At 37.5% G+C, this 23506-nt stretch overlaps 1 protein-coding gene across 1 annotated transcript; it reads left to right on the top strand.

Moving 5' to 3' along the window:
• Nucleotides 1–802: 802 nt before the first annotated feature.
• sccpdh.S (saccharopine dehydrogenase (putative) S homeolog) lies at nt 803–23479 on the top strand. Its single transcript, NM_001092473.1, is given in 12 exon segments — nt 803–1039; nt 3486–3598; nt 8221–8301; nt 9659–9788; nt 10585–10634; nt 12763–12893; nt 13290–13407; nt 13559–13678; nt 14997–15053; nt 18426–18537; nt 20547–20628; nt 23240–23479. Coding segments are annotated over 12 exon segments (1290 nt in total). The 5' UTR covers nt 803–849; the 3' UTR covers nt 23346–23479.
• Nucleotides 23480–23506: the final 27 nt, after the last annotated feature.

The following is a 23506-nucleotide window of genomic DNA, read 5'->3' as shown; positions in this document are numbered from 1 at the left end:
TTTTTTAAAAAAATATAAAATGCCAGTGTAGACGCATTTCCTGAATTAAGTTAACCCTAGCGATGCTTGAGCCAAAAGCCTAGTATTTGGAGCATTAAAATGCAACCATCCCAGAAATCAGCTAAAAATAGAAAACTAATGTACATTGCAAAAATACAACCATTATATTATATTATAATATAATGTTATATATATAATATATATTATATTACACCAAGTACTTTTTTTTTACATGATTTCATTTTTGGGTTCAATTCCCTAAAGGAAACTTTGGATTTTTTCCTTGGGTTATGTATTTTTTCTAGCAGACAGACCTAGCACAAAATAAAATAGGAATAGGGCAGCTGAGCATTGGCTACAAGCTGAGGAGAGGTGTTGCCGGGGAGCAGTAAAGGGATCTCTGCCCTGTGCCATTGAGCATGCAGGAACTAGCATCTAATATGCCCTAAGCATTAGTTAGTGGGTTTTGTGCACTACGGAAGCCTATTTGGAACAAAAGCCCTCCATTTGCAGTATGAGCAGTAATCCGTCTACTTCTGGCTTCTAACAAACTTTCACTGAATGACAAAATGATTTTAGTGGGCAACAGTTTGCGATGAGAAAGATATGCGGAATGAACGACAGAAACGCGAAGGAATTCACAAGACACAATATCCGCATTGGTTGGCGGCATAACACCTGCGCATCTGTCTCCCTTTAATAAAGTTTTATACAAAGAGCAGCCGCAGCGTGTAGCCGAGAGTCTCGCTGATCACGTGCTCTCCTCGGCGCACTGCATCAGTGCCCCGCCTGCTGTCATTCTGTTCGGATTCAACTGCGTTCTCCATTCCATAGCCCCGCGCAGTTACCATGGCGACAGAGCGTCAGTACCAGCTGGTGATACTTGGGGCCTCTGGCTTCACAGGGCAGTTTGTGGTTGAGGAAGTGTCCCGGGCGGCAGATAGTGAAGATTTCAAGGGCTCTGGGCTCCGCTGGGCAGTTGCGGGTCGGAACAAGAAGAAGCTGGAGGAAGTTTTGCAGAATGCAGCACAGAGACTGTGTGAGTATAATAATGGAGGCTTATTACTGTAATCCTTTGATTTTCAAGCTAATTAATTGTAACACCCTCTTGGCGACCCCCCTGGCACCAAGGTTGTACCATCTTACCAACTCGGGTCCTGAGTCTCCTTTGCAAGGTGAAAGGGTACTGGGAATTCTTCTCATGGCAGTGCTTCCATCTAATGGGATCCGGGTATTCTCCTGCCGGTGGTCCCATTAGGAAAAACATTCAACACACACTTTGCTTTATAACAATATCAACTTTATACAAAGAAAGTGCAGATTAAAGGGTAAGTAAAATTTTAAAATGTACACATGCGTTAAACAGCATGACCCACTACCCTGGTGAACCTGTGCCAGTCCTATCCTGGTAATTCCCTACCAGCACTACTCCTTTGGTGACAAAGTCTCTGTCCCTTTTCCCAACAAGAGCACAAATGGTCCCAGGTAGAGCTATTGCCCAAATACATTTCCCTCCGGACTAGGTACTTGCTCCCACGTGGCAGGCTCACGAAAAGCCTGTGTCACATTAGGAGACACAACAGATCCTCTTCCTTTACTCTTCCCAGGCAGACTCACCCGGGGCCCACACAGAGCTAAAGTAGGCATCCAAGTGATGGCATCCTCATAGGCTCCTAGCCGAGCATCCACTTGCTTGATCCATTGCTGAACTAGAGCTCCCAGCACTGTCTATAGCGCGAGCACACACAATCCATTTTGGGAAATCCAGAGATCTAGACCCTCCTGGTCTAGCTCCTAGGCATGGGGCTGCCACCCCAGCCTCAGAGGCCTCCTGCCTCTACATCTTGTTGGCTGTAATCACTATCTCCTCTGTGAAGTAGTATCCAGCAGTAAGATGGCAGAAATCTGTAATGCCTGTCTGAGCACATGGCATCTCTTTTTATACCGAAGTGTTGCAGCAGCGACACCTTGTGGCATCCTCCGGTATCTGCCATGCTGCACCAGCACAAGGGCTCTGGCCCCTGCCCAGCCCCTCGGAAACCCTGTAGCTAAAGTCTAAACGGGGGTTTCCACACCACGTGGATCAGACCGGAGGGGAATTAACCTTACAGGTCCCTACATAATGGAAACTCTTCTCACATATTGCTTAGTGACCACAGTTCCATTTGTTCATGGAAATTTGTGGAAAAAGTAACAGCTTAGAGTATAATTATGTTCCATAGTATTTAGTAGTGCGGAATGATATGTATTGTAGGTGATGTGCATAATTTCATGGAACTGAGTAAATTTTTCCTCAATGTCACTGTTGGTCTCATCTGATGGTCAGTAGATAAACCCTCAATTCTACAATTTGTCCATTTTTTCCCCTGCAGTTATATATTTTAGTTTTTCATCTGAGCAGTGTTGTGTATGAACTTTGTCTTTGTCTGTCTCTCTTTCCCAATAACGTAACTGCATTTCACAATACAGTCTTTCATGATCATGCAGTTCATTCAACTGGAAATTATGCCTCATTTTGAATTAGGGATGCACTGAATCCACTATTTTGGATTCGGCCGATCCCCTGAATCCTTTGTGAAAGATTCGGCTGAAATCCGAAACCAGGCCAGGCACAAGGATTCAGCCGAATCCCGTTGAAAAAAGCTGAATACCGAACCGAATCCTGGATTGTGTGCATCCCTATTTTGAATATGCAAAAGATGGCTTTTCTCATTTTCATGAATCTTCTAAATGCATTGCTAAAACTGCTCTGATTCCTCACCTAGTGGTAGATATAAGAACAGCACTCAGTAGTAAAAATCCAAGGCCAGCTAATCCGTCACAACACCTCCAGGTAGATTCCAATAGGTTATCTGAAAGCAGTACAGTTGTGAAGTTCTGGCTTTTTCTGAAAGCACAGGACCAGGCACAATGACCTGAGATGGCTGCCTAAACACCAATATTACAGCTGTAATAATATACCATAAAATTCTTACCCTTTTAGGAACAATATGGAGTAAAACAGGGTTTTATGTAACCACGGGTAACACAATACACACTTTTTTAACTATAACTACTGCATACAGCAAGAAGCAATGCATTTAAATGATTAATGGTTTGTGCTTGAAACATTTTGTATGTTGCTTTTAAACAGTAAATAAATAGTTCTATAGTTGATTGTCCTGTAGCAATTTTGTATTCTACCAAAAGAGTTGCACTCGGTTACCTATCTTTTACATAAAGGGTTCTTATACTGTGGGTTGGGACTCCAAAATAGGTCCTTATGCTCTATATGGTGGGACCAGTGTGTATTGAGCAATCCTGTATATCACACCCTCAAATAATAGCAGTCTGCCAGTATAGAGTGAATTTGTCATCTGTGCTTTGAATATGAATTTTGTTGTCTAGAACGTTAATCCTCAAAGTGTGAACACTGGGAAAAAAAAGCCTTCATAATTGAGTACCAGCCACTGACAGGGTTAATTATCTGTGTTTGCCTTCCTTAGCCAAGCCACAACTGAAGACTAATGTTGACATAATCATCTGTGATGTAAGTGACCCTCCCTCCCTCGCTGAAATGTGCAAGAAGGCCTCTGTTGTTCTGGACTGCGTGGGGCCAGTAAGTATAATACAGCTGTGTCAAACAAAAAAACTGGTGTTTTATTCTGCAAAACGGAGAGTAGTGAGATGAATCCGTAATTAGTAAATATTAAATTATGCTTTTGTATTAAGTTTAAATAAATAAATGCAGGTATGGGATATCCAGAAACCCGTTATCCAGAATGCTCCAAATAATGGATGGCTGTCTCCAAACATATAAGGGTACATTATCCATAAACGCATTATCCAGAATGCTCTGAATTAGGAAAGACATTTTCTCATAGACTCAATTTTATCCAAATGATCCAAATTTTTAAAAATGATTTCCCTTTTCTCTGTACAAATAAAACAGTACCTTGTTTTATTATTACACAGAAAAAGAAAATCATTTTTAAAAATCTGGATAAAATGGAGTCTATGAGAGAATGTCTTTCCTAATTCAGAGCATTCTGGATAATGGGTTTCTGGATAATGTACCCTTATATCTTTTCAAAACAATTATCCTCTTGAAATATGGTGGGCCCTTCTTAGTCATCACTGCATCATCAAACTTAACAACCTAAATCTGAACCTTCTGGGGTTCCACAAAATCAGTGTTTCTCTAATTTCTTCTTTGCAGTATAAGCAACTATGATCTTTTCTGAACACGTAAAAACGGTTTGCTCACTGTAGACAGTGGGCCAAAACAATTACTGAAAAATGAGTGCAGGCAAAATTTCTATTTTTTTTCTGAAGTTTTGTATATATACTGGAGTCATTACTAGAATGGTTAGTCCTCTCTATGCCCTTACTTATGTATTCTAAGACCGGGTCTCTAAGCAGAGGGTAAACTACTCGTTATTTCATGAAACATATCACATATCCCTCTGCATAAACATTTCTTGTTTTGACAATTGGGCAATACATAATAATGAATGTGATAAAGCTCCTGCTTGTATAAGGGTATGCAGGCAGCAACCTGACTTCCTTAGTGTCAAAAAAGTTGAACCTGAAAGTGCAGGTAGCTGCACCTTAAACAATCCAGTGCTTATAAATGTGATCAAGAAAAGAACAGGAGAGCTTTACATTCAAAAACCTGAGTGTAGCATCTGATGAATAGACAGAAGCCTTAGTAAATGCCCTTTTTGGTGCAAAGCATCATTTTCTAGATGCAAGTTTTTACCAGTAATTCAGCACTTTCCCAGAATTCGAGATATGGACACATATGCTAAGCCGTAACCATTGCAACTTACACATGATGCACCAATATGGATTCAAATTAGTGGCCATTTTGCAAATTGACTATATATATAACATGCTGCCTTGATGAGAACTCTTCATTTGATATGCTGGCTAGGACATGTAATTCTGAAAACAGTCACCTACTCTATATGTCATCGTCTGTTGGAGACAAAGTGATTGCAAAATATACATGCTATCTTATCTCTCTACTGCAGCTCTTTCAGGGCAAAGTTCTTAAGATAATCAATGTGCTTCTATTATAATAGATATTTCTGCTCATTCTCCTGAGAGCATAACAAATATTGCACAGCTGCATAAAAAGTTACTTCTCCTTCTGTAATATTTATTTTAGGTGTGATTGCTTACCTAAAAGAAAACCTAACCTAAAAGAAAAGGTTTAAACTGTTTCTATAAGGCATTTGTTATAAAATCACTGCAAAGCTATTTTCAAATTTAGTATATTTTACGGTACAAAGCGTATTAACCATTTGTACACCAGCTGGTCAGAATTTGCCCATTGTGGTTGCCACTTTGTTATCCATCAGGTACAAATGATCAGCTAACTCATAACAACATCTTTTGCATAGGGAAGCAAAATCTTGATAACGTTACTCATGTAAAAAGATATAAAGGGAAGGCTCCAGAGAACACCAAATTCAACTATACACAAATCTGGCATACAAAGAAAAGTCTCTTTAAAGGGGAACTCACACTAGTGAACTTTGTTTTTCCAGCACAGGGTGCTTTAAGAATAACTGAAAATACTACACCATATTTTGTCCCTGTTTCTTCTGCTTTCTCCGTTTGCTTTAGGCGTTGTTCCACAAGAAAATATTGTTATATATTTTTATATGCGATATCTTTATATCCAACATTTTTGTATGCAGCTGAGAGACTGAAAAGGAACGGCAGGGGAAAGACATTCTAAAGGACTAACTAATCCTAAATTTGATTTTTGTATTGTTTTAAAAAGAAATAAAGCTGTCAGGTGGTCCCTTGCTGTAGTAGATAACATGGGGTGAATTAATTACTACAGCTGACAAGGGTTTAGAAGTGCTAAATTAAGATTAATTTGATTCTACAAACATTTGAAAGCCACTACCGTGTAGGAGGATTATGGCATTATGGATAATGTTGCCATAGTTTAAGAAAGCTATGGAGCTGAATGTCCTTGGGAGCTGTGTCCAGTAATAGTTGGGAAAGTTGTGCTGTAGTAGTGATCTTCAGCCAGCGGTGCACCCGCACTTTCTTTAGTTTGTGATTAATTTTATGGAGGTATTCCTCAACCGTTTGAAAGTGTTTTTACCCAGATACTTACCTTTATGATTTCACCAACACACATAAGAATATTACTGTCTTGCTAGTACGTGCCACACATTTTGGCGTCCGACCTATAACTGGAGACTCTTCAACAATAACTATTTCATACCCAACAATTACCTTTCAGCAAGGCCACCTTTCCACGTCCCATCCAAACGTATGTGCAACTTCGATATTGCATATAGGAAAGGATACGGGCAAAGGCAGAATAACTGCAATGTGCATTTATTGACACAACATGTTTCAGGTATAACAACCCTTTATCAAGTGTAAAAATGTAAAGTACAAACATATGTTAAATAGCCCAATCACAGGAAATTACATCACAATTAACCACTCCTCACCACCACCTCTTCTTCCCCAAACACAATTAACACTTGTGTAGCTTTCAGTCCCAATCCTTGTTAGGTGAATGAGGAAAATCCTACACCTGAATTCAAAGCCCATACGTAATATCTTAAAAGTTCATCTGTAGTGTAGTCCACCAATTGTCTCATGCCGGCAACCAAAGTCCAAAATTTGAAAAAACGTTTTTTTTTTTTTGAAAAAAGGAAAGATAAAAATAAAAAACTAGCAGAGAGCAAAAAATAAACCATAAGAACATTAATGAAAATTGGTACTGCTGTGTTATAAACTTCATTAATAACAGTATTTTTCAGGGCAAAGTTCTTAAGATAAAACATGATATTTAATTATTATAAGTATCTCAGTTGAGAAAACCAGCATCTTGACTAAAAAAAGAGGGTTCCAGTTCCCTCCTGTGAACCAGAATGAGCTATAGGTAACTTTTGATGTACATTAATATTTTGAATAATTTTTTTGTTTCAGTATCACTTTAGGACAAGTCATTCACAGTGTTGAATGCTTAAAGGGGTTTAACGCCAAATATGAATCTTTTGCATAATTTAAGACAAATTAATTTGTAAATAACATCCCAAAATACAATAATTAGAAATTTGTAATAATCTCAAATTATTAATAAATGTAATTTCTATTCGAAGCATTGCTATTCAAAGTATCTGTATATCTATCCCTTGTCCTCTGAACTGCTGATCCTGGCTAACTGTACCTTTGAAACTGTGTTGCAGTAGTTAGCTATCATCTATGCAAGACCAAATTTACCACAATTTGCCACATTTAGTAATAGTTTCAATCACTTAGCTTATAGAATGTGTTCACCCTAATTGACCTTTAAACTGGACTTTTTTAGAGCATCTGTAAGAGCAAAAAGGTTTTGTTCCCAAAATGGAGTAAAACAGGATAAAATAAATGGAATATAATAGATTGTGCGCTATGGCATGCTAGGAGATTAGTTGCCACTTGCCAGTGATAAAACGCCTCTTCTGCAAATGCTTTACCAGCAGCAATAAAGCAAATAATCATTGGGAGAATACACAGGGCACTTCGTCACTCGATTTTGCAAGAAGCAAAGAAGATTGGAAATGAGGGCATGTGCCAGAGACAGGTGCAAGAAGCCAAAGTAGTGCAGGTGCAATAGTCCATGTATGAGCAAAGAAAATTTGGGGCATAGCCAAGAGGATGTTGAAAGGGACAAAGAAGTGCTTGGAAGTGTGTACACTTAGCAAGGTATGTTAGTGAAGCTGAATATTGTAAAGAACATATTAAAGCAATAGATCAGAACATAGTAAAGGAACCAGGTACCTGTAATGTTACTCACAGTGCATGGAGGTGAAGATATATGGCACAGAAGGAGGAGTGTGGTGATGAGGCAAAAGGTGATGTAAGAGATAGTGGGAGAACATGGTAATGGAAGAAGATGGTTAAGGAGTGGAAGGAGATACTGCAGTAGACATGGGTCAAAAATAAAGGGGGAAGGATTTTTGGCAAAAAAAAATCATACACGTATATAGCATAAACAGATTGTATATAAAAAAAAAAGTTTACATATCCATCTTGTTTTATGCTGCTTTTGGGTTTATAACTCTCCACAGTCCTCATTATTGCTGTAATGCCAGGTTCAAGTATTGTTCTTATTTAATATTGGATTCTTACTATATTTAAAATGTATTCTGTGGATTTGGTCTGTCCTCAAATGTTTTATGCTGTTGTCTGTAAACAGTCATTTTGTTCCTTTTACAGTACAGGTTTTATGGTGAGCCAGTGGTGAAAGCCTGTGTTGAGAATGGAGCACACTTTGTTGATATAAGCGGAGAGCCCCAAGTAAGATTTGTTTTTGTTTTTCCAGACACAATTAAAGGGGATGTCAAGCTGAAAGTGAAAATTCGCCACTACAAACTTTCTAATATATTCCATGAGGCAATTATATACTGGTTTCAAGTAATTCATATGTGGAGGATTTTAAACAGTAGCTTTTCTCTAAACCAGGCTCAGTCTCTCTCTCTCTCTCTCTCTCTCTCTCTCTCTCTCTCTCTCTCTCTCTCTCACACTGTCACTCTAGTAATGTATCTAAAGTTGTTTGTAACCTCAGCAGCCAGAGGTTGTCATTATACCATAATCCACTTCTCCAACCATATAAATTTTTAGAAGCCCACTCGTACCTGTCCATAAGAAGGATACACTGCAACTAACACTATAAAGAGGCATAACATGTACATACTGCGTTGAGTGATACCTGTCTTTGCCTAATTCCGATACTGGGTGCTCATTCTCATGAAGTAGTTTGAAGTAAACCATACAACCCATACATGATTCTCATGTTCTTATTTATGCAACCTGTTATGATGGAGCAGATGTACGGCTAAGGGTCAGGCCACACTGGTCGTTTTGGGAGAGTTGGTCGCCTGGCAACTAATCGCCTCGTTTTTGCGGCGACCAATCTCCCCAAAAGCCTTCCCTCACTTTGCGCCGGCTAAAATGAAAAACCGCCGGCGCTAATCACATGCAGCGATTCATTTTTTAAAGTCGGCCGACCGAAGTTTCCTCGTGACGCAACTTCGGACGACTTCGGAAAATGAACCGCCACTTGTACGATACATATTAGTTCCTAATTTTCACCACCCAAAAGTTAAAAATGGCATTCCAAAGGGCCAGTTCTTTAGGGACAGGAGACTAACTAGTGATAACAAAAGAGGCATTGTACAGTTTCTAAAGTATTTAATTGTATTTAATAAATACGGAGAAAAAACCAGTGCGGATTTGGTTGGAGTTTTTTTTTACAGTTTTCTGAAAATTTTGTTTCTGTGAAAAAAAAACCAAAAAATCTTGAGAAAAAACATCTTACAAATTTTTGGGATTTTCTACCCGAAAACTCAGATTTTTTCTGTTTTTTTCCCGAAAACCAACAAAATCCAAGGATTATTGCACAAAACCCAGTGCAAATCAGAAAAATCTTTGGGACTTCTACTATTGACTTATATGCAACCTTGGCAGGTCTGAGATGCCAGATTTTCGGACTTTTTCCATCCTCAGGGTATAATATATCGCAAAAAATTTTTTTTCACTAAAAATTTGGATTCTATACTAAAAATTTTTTTGGGTTTTTGGCATTCCAAGTTTAGTAAATAACCCCCTAAATAAATAATATATTGTGTGCATAAGTTAAGGTATCTATTTTCAGTTTCTTGAGGGAATGCACCTGAAGTATAACAGCCAAGCAGCAGAGAAAGGAGTATATATTGTTGGCAGCAGTGGTTTTGACTCCATTCCAGCAGATCTAGGTGTTTTATTCACCAAAAACAGCTTAAAAGGTATGAAATCTAGGTTTGCTTTTTCAAATGTTTACAAATGTTCTTCTATTTCTTATAAATTGCATCTTGTCTTTTTAATAACAATGTGAGTTATGTGAAGACTAAGTGACTGTGTGCCCCCCAGCTCAGACATACAAACGGACTATACTAAATTAGGTTATGCTGTTTCCATGTATAAGTAAAAGATTAGATGGGTCATTGTGCCATTTTTTACACTTTGCACTGCATTTAAATATCTGCAAATCCCTGAACTCCACAACATTAATACAGTGCTGTATGCATTGAGAAGCACTGTATTCATGATGGGTGGGAGGGTAAATGTATGCTAACTTGCACATCATTTAAATGTACACATTAGGGAGCAGTGACAGATGCAAGCCGCAGTGAGACCCAGTAATGGCAAGCGATTAAGATCTTATCTATACATTATTCAGCAAGGATTCGGCACTATCAATCCATAGGGCAGTCTGACTGATTCTTAAGAATGTATTCAAATATTAACTTTGTAAATGAGTGAAAAGAGAAGGAATGGTGAAATCAGCGTACCAGCCCAGAGTATTCAGTAAGTGATTTTAATCAGAGACGGGGGGTGGGGAGGATGGATTGTCTAACATTTGAGCACTTTGCTGTCAGGTATGTTTTGATGAATGGCAAAACAGACTGAATTGCTGGGAATGCTTCCAGATTTCTTAGTTCATCTTATATTAGCATTGCACTGACTGTATTCACTATCTAGTCACTTAGGTTGTTAAGGGTAGAATTAACATAATTTATAATAAACTTTTTTCTTTAATAGGGACTCTGACTGCAGTTGAAAGTTTTTTGTCTTTCAAATCAGGACCAAAGGTTAGTATACAGCAGTGATCCCCAACCAGTGGCTCGTGAGCAACATGTTGCTCCCCAACCCCTTGGATGTTTCTCCGAGTAGCCTTAGGGCTATTCCACACGGGGAGATAGGCTTTTTCAGGCTTTTTCAGGCGACTGTTGAAAAGCGCATCGCCTCGTGTGGTTAGCACAGGCGTTTTTACATAGGCGCCCATACAAAACTGTCGCCTGCGCCGGTCGCGGCGACTGTCGCGGCGCTTTGTCGCCGCGACCGCAAACGCGTCGCTATCTCCCCGTGTGGACTAGCCCTTAAAGCAGGAGCTTCCTCAGGGCGACTAATCTCCCCGAATCTGAGTGTGTGTGTCTCTGCATCATCAGTGTGTTAATGCATTCCAGTATATGTCATCCGCAGACTGGATTATCCCTTTCAAAGTGATATGAAAGTGATTATATAGGATTTTGATTGTTGGCTGATCCCAATGTTATCAATAGGGAAAAAAGATAAATATATAGGAAGGCTGGTATTTTTTCCAGAAAAGGGGGCAACCCTAGCTGCACACCTCTTCTGGAATTCTCTCCCACGGTCTGTGTGACTTTCTCCCAGCCTTTCTGTTTTTAAGCACTTATTTAGAGAAGCATACCCTCATTCTGCACTGATATGGGACTTATCCTCCAAATGCGATTAAACAATATTAGATAGCCAGGACCATGCAATTTAAATTAAAAAGCGATATTTATTAACACCATGCCAAAATTACTAAAACCATTTAAAATAAGCAGCGCTGCTTGGGGGGTGGGGTTCCCATTCCTCCTAAATATATATTAATAAACAGTCCAATGTAGTATGAGAGGCTGCGTGCACGCTTTGAATCCGAGCCTCCACTGAGTATCAATTGTAACCCGCTTCTAATCAAAAGCGCCCATCCATACGAGGACCGTGGTTAAACTTTCATATGCTGAGGAGAGCAATAGATCATCACAACAGATGAAATGAAACACCAATGAAGTGCTTAGTTCGATGGAGAAAAGGAGATTAGTCCAGTTCAAGTTGTGGATAACAAGTGTAGAGCGGCATGTGAGGCGGAACCGGTGTGGGGTTAACACATTGGTGCCCAAAATAGTACAGTTCTGAATAGCAAAGACGTGGGCTCTAGAGAAGGGGATATCCCCTAAATACATCCGGTGGACATTTGGATTCCAATGGTATGGTGGTATAACAATTACTGTGTAGTTGTATGTGTCCCACCGCTCTGCAGCGATTGCTGCACCGAATAAGAAAATTACTGACCGTAGCAGATCACCTCCCACACCGGTTTGTGCAACAGTCCATACTCACATCCGTCTTCCGATATCACTTGTACCTCTGGTGCGCATCATCCCCACCGGGAAGGAGAGCAGAAGAATTCCCCTGGCAGCGCTGTACCTCACTGATACTCAGTGGAGGCTCGGATTCAAAGCGTGCACGCAGCCTCTCATACTACATTGGACTGTTTATTAATATATATTTAGGAGGAATGGGAACCCCACCCCCCAAGCAGCGCTGCTTATTTTAAATGGTTTTAGTAATTTTGGCATGGTGTTAATAAATATCGCTTTTTAATTTAAATTGCATGGTCCTGGCTATCTAATATTGTTTAATCGCATTTGGAGGATAAGTCCCATATCAGTGTGGGTAAATACTTCAATATAAATTAAATGTGGACACCTCCTTTATGCGGGCCGTTATTTGGCCATTACCAATTGTAGGTACCTTGCTTGGGCTATATGGATATTTATACCCTCATTCTGCTTAACTACCAAATACAATACCACATACAGTATCCATATATCACCCTCTTTATTCTGATCCTGCCCACAACCATACCTTGTGTCTCATTCCCTTTAGATTGTAAGCCTTTTTGCACAGGGCCTTCCTCACCTTTTGTACCTGTATTTGTTGTGATGTATGTAACGCCATATGTTCCACGTATGTAATTCATGTGATTTAGCTGTATAAACACATTTACTTTACAGCGCTGTGAAATATGTTGGCACTCTATAAATACATGTTAATAATAATAATAATTATATATATATATATATATATATATATATATATATATATATATATATATATATTCTATAAGTAATGTTTTATTCTGCTTAATAGGGCACCTGCATTCATGATGGAACATGGCAATCGGCAATTCATGGAATTGCAGATCAGGGGAATCTTAGGAAATTGAGAAAGCAGTTGGCATATAAGCCTCTTCCAGTAGTCGGGAGGAAAATAAGGAGGAGGTTAGTGCAAGTGCATTTTATCTTATTCCTGTAGTCAGGTCTGCTCCTGACATGAAGCAAGGTGAGAGCCCTACCTGTAGTAGAGAATATTAACGGATGCATTTAACTAGAAGTGCAAAGAAAAGAAATGTTTTGTTTGTTGTTAACATTTGTTAAATCTAAATAAGTATATTCTGTAAGTACATTTGTAATTATGTTAAAATATGATAATACAGAAAAATGTGTATAATCTGAAAAACTTTTGCACCTCTTGTTATCCAGGGATATACTGTACAGTCATGTGATTTTAAAGGGCATGTTCATCTTCACAAGACACAATGTTACAATATGTATGTATTGATAGCTGTGTAGTTTCTGCCTTCCAAAATTGAACTGGTTTTTGTTCCCTTTCTACAGAGGAGCAGTGTTTTATAGTAATGAACTGAAGGAATATGCCATTCCGTTTTTGGGAGCAGATGCTTCTGTTGTCAGACGGACGCAGCGTTATCTGCATGAGACTCTGCAGGAATCTCCTGTAAGTTTACTCTCTACTTGAATATAAAGGGATACAGGTAGGCCCATGGTATATGTACTGTGTATGTAAAGCATCCGAAGCTATATCACACTATTAATAAAGCTAAAGTGCCACAATTTCCTGTTAATTTGGCTTATGCTTAACCTATTAGGTGCAGTATGCTGCATATGTAGCTGTTGGTGGTCTTACATCTGTGATAAAACTGATGTTTGCTGGAATCCTATTTTTACTTTTCACAAAGTTCAGCTGTGGGAGAAAACTTCTGATCAAAGTAAGTATTATTCTTAAATACCATCAACAAAAAAACTCACCATGTATATGAAGAGGCCCACGTGCTCTGCCCTTACCCTTTAGCTTGAGATACTTGATATCACCATGTTGTTGTTGAGCAGGCACTCAAAGAACAGTACTCCTGGCAGTTATAGTTAAAAAGCAGGTAACAACACTTAGAAGCCCATTTATCAAAGGTCGAATTTCAAATTCATGTTCAAGAAGGCTATTAACATCTCCAAATGGCTCAACGAACCACTGCCGTTGACTTGTACATGAACTCGGCAGGTTTTAGGTGGTGAATATTCAAATTAGGTCGAGGTGTCATAAATATTCACATTCGTTCAAATGTACATTTGAATAGAGGGATTAAAATTAGAATGTGTGAATTTTGACACTAAAAAAATTCTAATTTACTATTCGACCCTTAATAAATAGGCGACTGGTGATACACAAGTGTAAGATATTTCCAGTAATCAGCAACTGTGCAATCTAAAGAATATACTTGTATATCTGTATAATTTATCTAATAGGCCTGATATGGGACTATGAAAATTTACAACTATTTGGATAGATATCTGACTGAAATGTCTTTGTCTTATTTTTTTCCTGCTTCACACAGCGAGTACAAACATGGCTACCTTAGCCGTGTCATTTGATACATACCATCATAGTGGGATGGGCTCCATTTTGAATCATTTAGATTGGTAGATTCTCTGATTGGTAAATTTAGGTACGAATGTGATTGGTGGTTAACAGTTTAAATATCTACACTTGTGTATCACCAGTAGCCTATTGATAAAGTGTTGTGAGAACATGAAACGCATAAGGCTGTTATCTATGTTTATACTTCAATAAACACCTGCTTTTTAACTATAACTGCCTGGAGGACTGCTCTTTAACTATTATTCTTTCCTCCAAAAATCATGGATAACCTGAAGACTTGAATTCATCATCCACAATACTGTGTTCATTGTTGTGTTTCTTAGCCCTGACAGATTTGACTAAGTTCTGTTTCATTAAAAGAGGTTTCCAAGCTGCTACAAAAGCCTTTAGCTCTACCTCCCAAAGTCTTCTCTGCACTGATGATGTGAATATTTCTTATGTTTTCACTAGTTTTTTTGCTATACTACTTGTCAGCTGAACTAGGTCTGACAAACCTTTGATCGGAGTTCTTCCCTGTTTCTTGATTCCTTGAATAGTATACGTCACTGTGCTCAGAAAATCTTTTAGATTATTTCCAAATCTTTTATTTCACAGCGTGTGTGTATACTCCCATGTGCAGTTTATTTGTATTCTTGTTTTTTTTTTTTTTTCAGTTCCCCAATCTTTTTTCATTTGGCTATTTCTCAAAGGAAGGACCAACACAAGAACAGGTAATTGTCATCATCCACATGAAAACGTTTTATCATTTAGTTCATTTAGGAACTCTTTTAAGATCCGTATGACCATAATACATGCCTGTTCTGCTGTGCATATATTATATTTTTTTTTAATAAAATGTATACAATATACTCTTTGTACTCAAAATTAGCTTCAGTGTATATATCAATATGATACACAATAATACACAAAGCCATGAATATCCTTTGAATTATATCCTTATAAACGGCTCTTAGTGATGTCATCAGTTATAAATGGAGTTTAGTGATGTCATTTTGGTCACATGACTCACTAAAACTTTGTATTATAATAAATAAAGTACCCCTTGTTGGAAAATATGAGGATATTCGACGTAACCTCAGAGTTCCATGACCTGCACTTGGCCTTCGGCCTCGTACATTTATATGGTCATGGAACTCCTCGGTAACTTATAATATCATTATATTTTACAATAGGGGGTACTTTATTCACTATACAGTATATTTATTAAATGTGTAGGCTATTTAGCCTTATATTTTACAATAGGGGGTACTTTATTTACTATATATTTTTTAAATGTGTAGGCTATTGATACCTTTTAAAGGGACAGTATACAACCCTATTCATCATGAACTGAACTTGTGCTGAACATACTGTAGTTTTGCCTGTTATTTTAATTAAAGGGGTTGTTTACCTTCCAAACACTTTTTTCGTTTCGGTTGTTTTCAGATTGTTCACCATAAACAAAGACTTTTTAATTTGTTTCCATCTTTTATTTTTTACCATTTTCCAGAAATTAAAGTTTAATGTTCATGTCTCTAGTATTTCAGTCTGGCAGCTCAGTGATCCAGGAGCATCTGAACTGTTACAATTTGCTACATTTAGTTGATACAATTAGTTGATACATTTTTCAGCAGTATCTGTGGCATATTAGCAGCTTTTGTATCAATTCTAACAGCTACCTTTAATAATACTCAGGGATTCTACTCAGCAGGGACAAAGTTAAGAAATGTATCAATTTAAAACAGTTAAAGATTCAGCGACCGCCCCCCCCCCAGAGCTGCTTTAGAAGCTGAAAAATGAAACTTTACACTTCAATATTAGAAAAACGGTCGCAAATAGAAAGTAGTTGGAAAAAGGGCTTTATTTCTGGTAAACTATCTTGAAACCAACTGAACTGAAAAAAGTGTTTGAAAGTGGAACTTTAAGATTTATCTATGTTTTTTGGGGGTTTTTTTGGCACTAAATAAAAATATCAGGCCAGTTTCATTTTAGCATTTCCTGTTAATTCCTGATTTTACAGAACATCAGAGGAGCTAATAAAAATAATTGTGTCCACCGAGAGACCCCAGATTATGGGTAGTGATGGACGAATTTCTCCCGAAAAATCTGCGACTTTCCTGCATAATTCGTGAAACGGTGAAAAATTCACAAAAAATCATGAAATTCGAACGTTGTAATGAAAAAATCGTGCAATTCGAATGTCTTCACTAAAATCGAGCAATTCGAACGTGTTCACAAAAAAAATCAAGCAATTCGAACAGTTTCATGAAAAAATCTAGCAATTCGAACATTTCCACAAAAAAATCGGGAAAATCAGAAATTGAAGCCGGAGGATTTTCACCTGAAAATTTTTGTGGGAGATTTGCAAACTTATTTGCCGGCGGCGAAACACGGAAATTTTTTCACCCATCACTAATTATGGGCTGATGCTAAGAGAACTGCCCTGTTTATAAGGAAAAGAGGGGTTCAGTGAAAATAACCCAACTTTCAAATTAGTGCTTCATAATGGAATAAAAATAGGGAAAATTTGTTTTTCTTAATTAAAACAATAGGCAGAATGTAATTAAAACACAAGTCCTATGAATTGTGTTAATTTTTATCAAAAATGTTATATATATTTCAGTGTGTGGTTTCATAAAATATATTCCTTGTGAGATCTTACATGGCCAGACATGATCTGTTGGATTAAAGACCGTTTTACCGTCGGGTATATAAGGTTTTTTTTGTTTATAGTAGGAATATTAGAAAAGTAAAATAATCATACAAATACAACAGCATTCTCATATACTGTACAGTCAAGATTATGTTCAGTAGGAAAATAGAGAGGAGTTTTAGGGGGTTATTTATCTCAATATTTTCTGTGACAAACTCGGATCAAATCCGTTTGGGTTTATTTTATGCTTATTTATTATTACATTTTCCCTGAAAATTTGCTTTGCAGTTAAAAATCCAATTTTCATGATTTTTCCGAACGATTTTCACTATTTTTTTCTGAATTTTCACGCAAAAACTTCAGGGTATTGCACGAAACCCAGCACAAAAAATCATTGGAACTTCTCCCATGGACTTTTATGCAACCTCAAACGGGTCTAAGATGCCGGATTTTCAGATTCAGAATTTTCCATCCTCAGGGTTTAATAAATTCCAAAAAAATCATGATCTTTTAAACGTCTGATTTTATAACAAAAAAAATGAATTTTTCGGAGTTTAGTAAATAACCCCCTTAATGTTGATGTGCTCCGTTTTCCTTCTGTACATATTCTCCTTGACTGTATAGTTAGTTTGTAAGAAATTCATTATATTAGTAGTTAATAAATGGCTTAATGGCTTTAAAATTAAAAAAAAAAACAGTTTTACATTCATTTGTCAGGGTTTACATATCCTAATGGGAATATTAAAAGGTGAATAATTTTTTGTTTTATTTTTTACCTCTAGTGGCTAATGTTCCTGATCCAGCCTGCAGTGTCGGTCTTTCCTAAGCTACAATTGTCTCAGGATGGCTAGCCACATTCAGCTTTATTATGTTGATATCCCTTAACAAGAAGCCATATTTGTGCAAGGCCTTAACTATTCAGGGGAAATTACCAGTTTACCAGGACTATTTATGTAAAACCTGTACAGAGATATGCTATTTCTCTATACAAAGCTAATTTCAGCAACAATATTTTAATACTAGGGATGCACCGAATCTACTATTTTGGATTCGGCCAAACTCCCGAATCCTTCGCAAAGGGCCGAATACAGAACCGAATCCGAATCCTAATTTGTATATGCAAATTAAGGGTGGGAAGGGGAAAACATTTTTTACTTCCTTGTTTTGTGACAAAAAGTCACAGATTTGCCTCCCTGTCCCTAATTTGCATATTCAGATTCGGTTCATTCGGGCGAATCCTGCTGAAAAAGGCTGAATCCCGAACCGAATCCTGGATTCAGTGCATCCCTATTTAATACAGCAGCGGTTCATGGAAATTACTTTTTCATTCCCTTTTCTCAGAAACTGAAGCAGATTTCAGAGAGAACCCCATTTAAAAATACAGCAGATACTGCTAAATGTAACTACTATATACTGTACTTTAATAAACATGTATGTGGCTTATTAACAGATGGATGGATCATCTTTCACAATGACATTTTTTGGTGAAGGTTATAGCCAAGGGCACAAGCCACAAGACGGGAACCCAAATGTAAAGATCTGTACGCAAGTGTCAGGACCAGGTAATGTGATGCTTTTTCACCAGGTTTCCTATGCATTCATCTATAACATAATGTAGACTTCTATAGTATAATAAACTGTGATTTTTTTTTCATAGTAACTGATACACTGGTAAATGGGGACTAGATGATCAATTTAATTAGTGTTTACTTTATTTATTATGATATTTGATGTGCTGGTGACAGTCCTCATATCAAATGGGAGTATTATCCACTGACAGAACACATTGTGGCCAGCCCTCTAATAGACTTTCTGCTCATACACCAATGCTGCCTTCCTCTCAAGCTTGCCATTATAGTTTGGAGTTATACTCCACCATGCTGAACAGGTCTCCTTGTATTCCAGTTAGGGAATTGCATTACCATCTACTTGATGACCAGATCCATGATATTGAGAATTAACTTGAGTAGTTTATCAACCACAGTGGTGGCAGTGGCAATTAGGATTATTTAATGCTTGAACGCCAATGCTAATGGGACACATACACACACCATGATATTATTCATGGACCCGTGGAGCCATACACAGTTCACATTAGAGTGATTATCTTTTGGAGGTGTTGGGAGTTTTAAAGGAGAACTAAAGCTTAACTAAAGAAGTAGCTAGAAATGTTGTTCATTATGTTTTTGGCTTCTGTACCAGCCCAAGGCAACCACAGCCCTTTAGTAGGGAAGATCTGTGTCTCTGAAGATGCCCCAGTAGCTCCCCATTTTGTTTTCTGCTGATTCACTGCACATGCTCTGTGCTGCTGTCACTCAGCTTAGGGACTCACTCACAATATACAGTACACATAGAATAGAAATGTCACAATATAAGGCTGATTAATAATTAATACAGATAATAACTACACGGCAGCACAGAAACCAGTGCAACTAGCAGCAGAATTTAATAATCAGCCTTGTAGCACCATCTTATATTACAGACAAACCTCATTTCCTGTTTGATAATTTGCAACAACCCCTAAGCTTAACTTCTCAACAGCTGCTCAGAGCCCACTGAGCATGTGAGTGGCACAGACACTTTACAAGATGGTGATCCCCTGTGACAAGTTTTAAGTCCTGGATCATTACTGGTATTGAGAAGCTGAAACTTTAGGCTGGTGCAATAAAGTTCAGTATATGAAATATGCCATTTTTAGGGTTTAGTTCTTCTTTAAAATCATTCACTTAGAGTCAGGAATAATGTGCGATCTGTATGAGAATTTGCCCTGTAATAGATGGCATAAAATCTGAAAGTGAATCTGAGTAACCAGACAAGACTTTTGCAGAAGGATCCCAGTTTCGTACATATATAATTATATCAACTTCTTATTCACACTGGGGGGTCATTTATAAACTTTGCGCAGGGCAAAGTGAATATATTTGCCCTGCACATGGTTACATTTATAAAGCTGAATAAGATGGTGCAAACAGAATTGCAAATTTTTTTTTCACAATGTGAATGTCTATAGCAGCTTTTTAAATATGTCACAATTCGCAAATTGCGAATATTTATGCGCACACTCTGCAACTCAATTACGCCACAACTTTGGTGGCTCATAAATATTCGCAAAACAGTTTTGCAAACTGCGAATTTAAGTTACTGTCAACGATATTTTTGCGCACAACAACCTCGCACATTGGGTGCGCTTGCGCAAACTCCCGCCTCATTTGTGCGCCATTTGCGAAAATGTATTCACACTGCGAATTCGCAAAAACCAGAAAGACGGGCAGAGCAGTGCAATATATTAGCGTTCAGGAAAAAACATGCGCAATACAACCATTTGCGAAAAATATGCGCTGCGCAAACTTTATAAATGACCCCCACTGACTGCTACAAATTAGAGTTATGTGTAGGGGATGGGGTTTGTGGTGTTAGGGTGAACTATAGAGACTACCAAAATACTGTATAAGTTATTATAGTAGACTAATAGTAGTAGAATTGCATATATAAAATCTAATAACTCAGATAATTTCAAGACCATTTTTAAAGGATCCTAAACGTTCTGTCTTTTTAAAATAACATTTTACAGAAGCTGGGTATGTTGCTACTCCTATAGCAATGGTACAGGCCGGAGTGACCATTTTAAAGGAACCTGCTTTGCTTCCAAAAAGGTACCGTTTATTTTTATATCTTATAAACAGATTACTGCTGATGACTGGTGTGGGGAAAAACAGCAACTTCCTAATCACTTTGGATGGTCAAGTGGATAAACATAGTTTGAATATATTAATGTTTGTTGGTAATGGTTTTGGTTGCAGAGCTTTGAGCATCAATGATTTAATATGAATGGCGAAGCATTGATGTCATAATAATGTGAGCTAATAAAAAATCCACCTGTAAAGCACAGTTCATTGACCTTGGCAATCAGATTTGCAAATGATTTAAAAATAAAAATCATGGTATTCTGTCTTCTTTTTGGTTGCTATGGTCAGTGACAAGGTGAGTGAAACACATTCAAACCATTAGGGATGCACGGAATCCACTATCTGAGATTCGGCCGAATCCTTGGTGAAAGATTCGGCTGAATACCGAACTGAATCCAAATCATAATTTGCATATGCAAATTAGGGGCAGTAAAGGAAAAAGTGAAAAAAAATATTCTTTTGTGACGAACAATTATGTGATTTCCCTACCCACCCCTAATTTATATATGCAAATTAGAATTCGGATTCGGTTCAGCCGAACCCTGAACCGAATCCTGGATTCGTTGCATCCCTACAAACCATGCTTACATTTATAAAAGAACGTCAGACAATATTAGATTACAAATCCGATTCTAAATATTCGGATATTAATATGTGATCTCATAAACATGGTTTTACTAAAATATTAAAAAGATGTTGTACCAAAATTTCTGATAACTGTAGTAGAACACTTGACAATTCCATTGTAACAGTAGAAGGGACTGACTGATGTTACAGGGACAGAGTGAAGGAAAATAAAAACTTCCTGGAAACCAAAGGTCGAGGCGAATTTTCGAATGAAAAAAAATTGAATCGTAAGCTATTTTTTGTGTACTTGGACTAGGGTATAGTCCAAATTAGATTCGAATTTGAAAAAAATTTGAATATCGAAATTTATCATGTACTGTCTCTAAAAATTTGACTTCGACCATTCGCCATCTAAAAAAATTTCTGTTTTAGTCTATGAGGGACCTCCTAGAACCAGGAGTCAGTTGGTCGACTTTGAAAAATCAAAGTTTTTTGTTAGGGGAAAACTTTGAATCAAATTCGATCGAATGCGCTGTTCCTTAGATTCGTACGATTCCAATACGGCCGAATATGGACCTATCCGATCAATAACTAACCTATTCGATCAATAACTAACCTATTCCACCAAAATAAACTTTGACTTAATTTCGGTTGGTTCAATTCAAAATTCGACCCTTGATATATATGCCCCTTTAAGTCAACATTCTGTAGGTAGGCATTTTCAGATGGCTGTTTAATGCAGCGACCTACATGTATTTACAAAGGAACAAATAACCATCAATTAGGATAGCATTAGGGTTACTACATTACACTGTGGGGCATATTTTTCAAGGGTCGAATTTCGAATTGAAAAAAGTTTGAATTCAAAAAGACCAACCGAAATTAAGTCAAAGTTTTTTTTTGGTCTAATAGGTCTGTATTCTAATTTTTCTCCAAAAAAACTTAGATTTTTCAAAGTCCACCAATTGACTCCAAATAAGTTCTAGGAGGTCCCCCATAGGCTAAAAGCAATTCGACAGGTTTTAGATGGCGAATGGTCGAAGTCGAATTTTTAAAGAGACCGTACGTGATTAATTTTGATATTCAAATTTTTTTCAAATTCAAATCGAATTTGGACTATTTCCTAGTCGAAGTACACGAAAATTCACCTCGACCTTTGATAAATCTGCGTGTGTTATTCCATTCTGACAGCGTGGAGTGTATTTCAACCTGCCTTTTAATTAGGGATGCACCCAATCCACTATTTGGGATGTGGCCGAATACCAAACCGAATCCTAATTTGCATTTGCATATGCAAAATAAGGGCTGGAAAGGAAAAAGTTTTTAAAAACTCCCATAAAGTCGACCAATCGAAATGTATTAATAAATCGAATTTTTAAAACTTGGATAGATTGAATCGACCCAAAAACACGATTCAAATTCGATTTGAATCTAAAAAACTCAATTCGAGTTTTTTTTCTGCAAAACATTTTGAATGTCAGGAAGGCTGCAAATAGCTCCAAATTGATCCCTGGACCTCTCCCACAGCAACTGGCAGGTTTTAGGTGGCGAATAGTCGAACTTGAATTCTTAAAGGGCCAGAGTATGATAAATCTCGAAAATTAAAATAATTTTAAAAAACTCAAATCGAATATGAATAACTCCCTAGTGGAATTTGACAGTTTTGACCATAAAAAAATTAATTCAATTTGACCCTTGATAAATCTGCCCCATAATGTTTATTTTCAAGGTTTCATTAGAGATGTCAACATTGGTATGTGGTCAAACAGGACCCCACTGAGCCTTTCCGCTGTCCATCCACAAATCACTACTGTTGGAAACAGCTTTGTGAGATTGTTATGTATTTTTCACTCTGATAAAGCCACTTGGTAACATGTTTGAATAATGGAATAATATGATGGTGGGATAGGTTGTCATGTTTATTATGTTTATTTTGTATATGGCATTATATAGTAATTCTATAATATATGTTAAAATCTAAAATGTATACATTATGATTCTTTTTTCATAGCGGAGGGGTATACACACCAGGTTGTGCTTTCTCTAAGACGTCATTGATTGAACGTCTGAACAAAGCTGGTCTCCACTTCTCTGTCATCAGCAAACCAGAAGCCTGAGAAGCATTGGGAGCAGTGTATCTACAAACATGGCTAACTGGGATACCGTCCACTTACACACAATTACACGTTTAACTCATGTGTTGATTACTTGGAACTGTTAAGTAGCCAATTAAATTTCTTCGTTCACGTTATATTTCCTCAAAGTGCATAAATCATTT

The sequence above is a fragment of the Xenopus laevis genome, chromosome 5S (assembly GCF_017654675.1).
Source record: "Xenopus laevis strain J_2021 chromosome 5S, Xenopus_laevis_v10.1, whole genome shotgun sequence".
Taxonomy (NCBI): domain Eukaryota; kingdom Metazoa; phylum Chordata; class Amphibia; order Anura; family Pipidae; genus Xenopus; species Xenopus laevis.
This window is presented reverse-complemented; position numbering and strand designations above follow the sequence as displayed.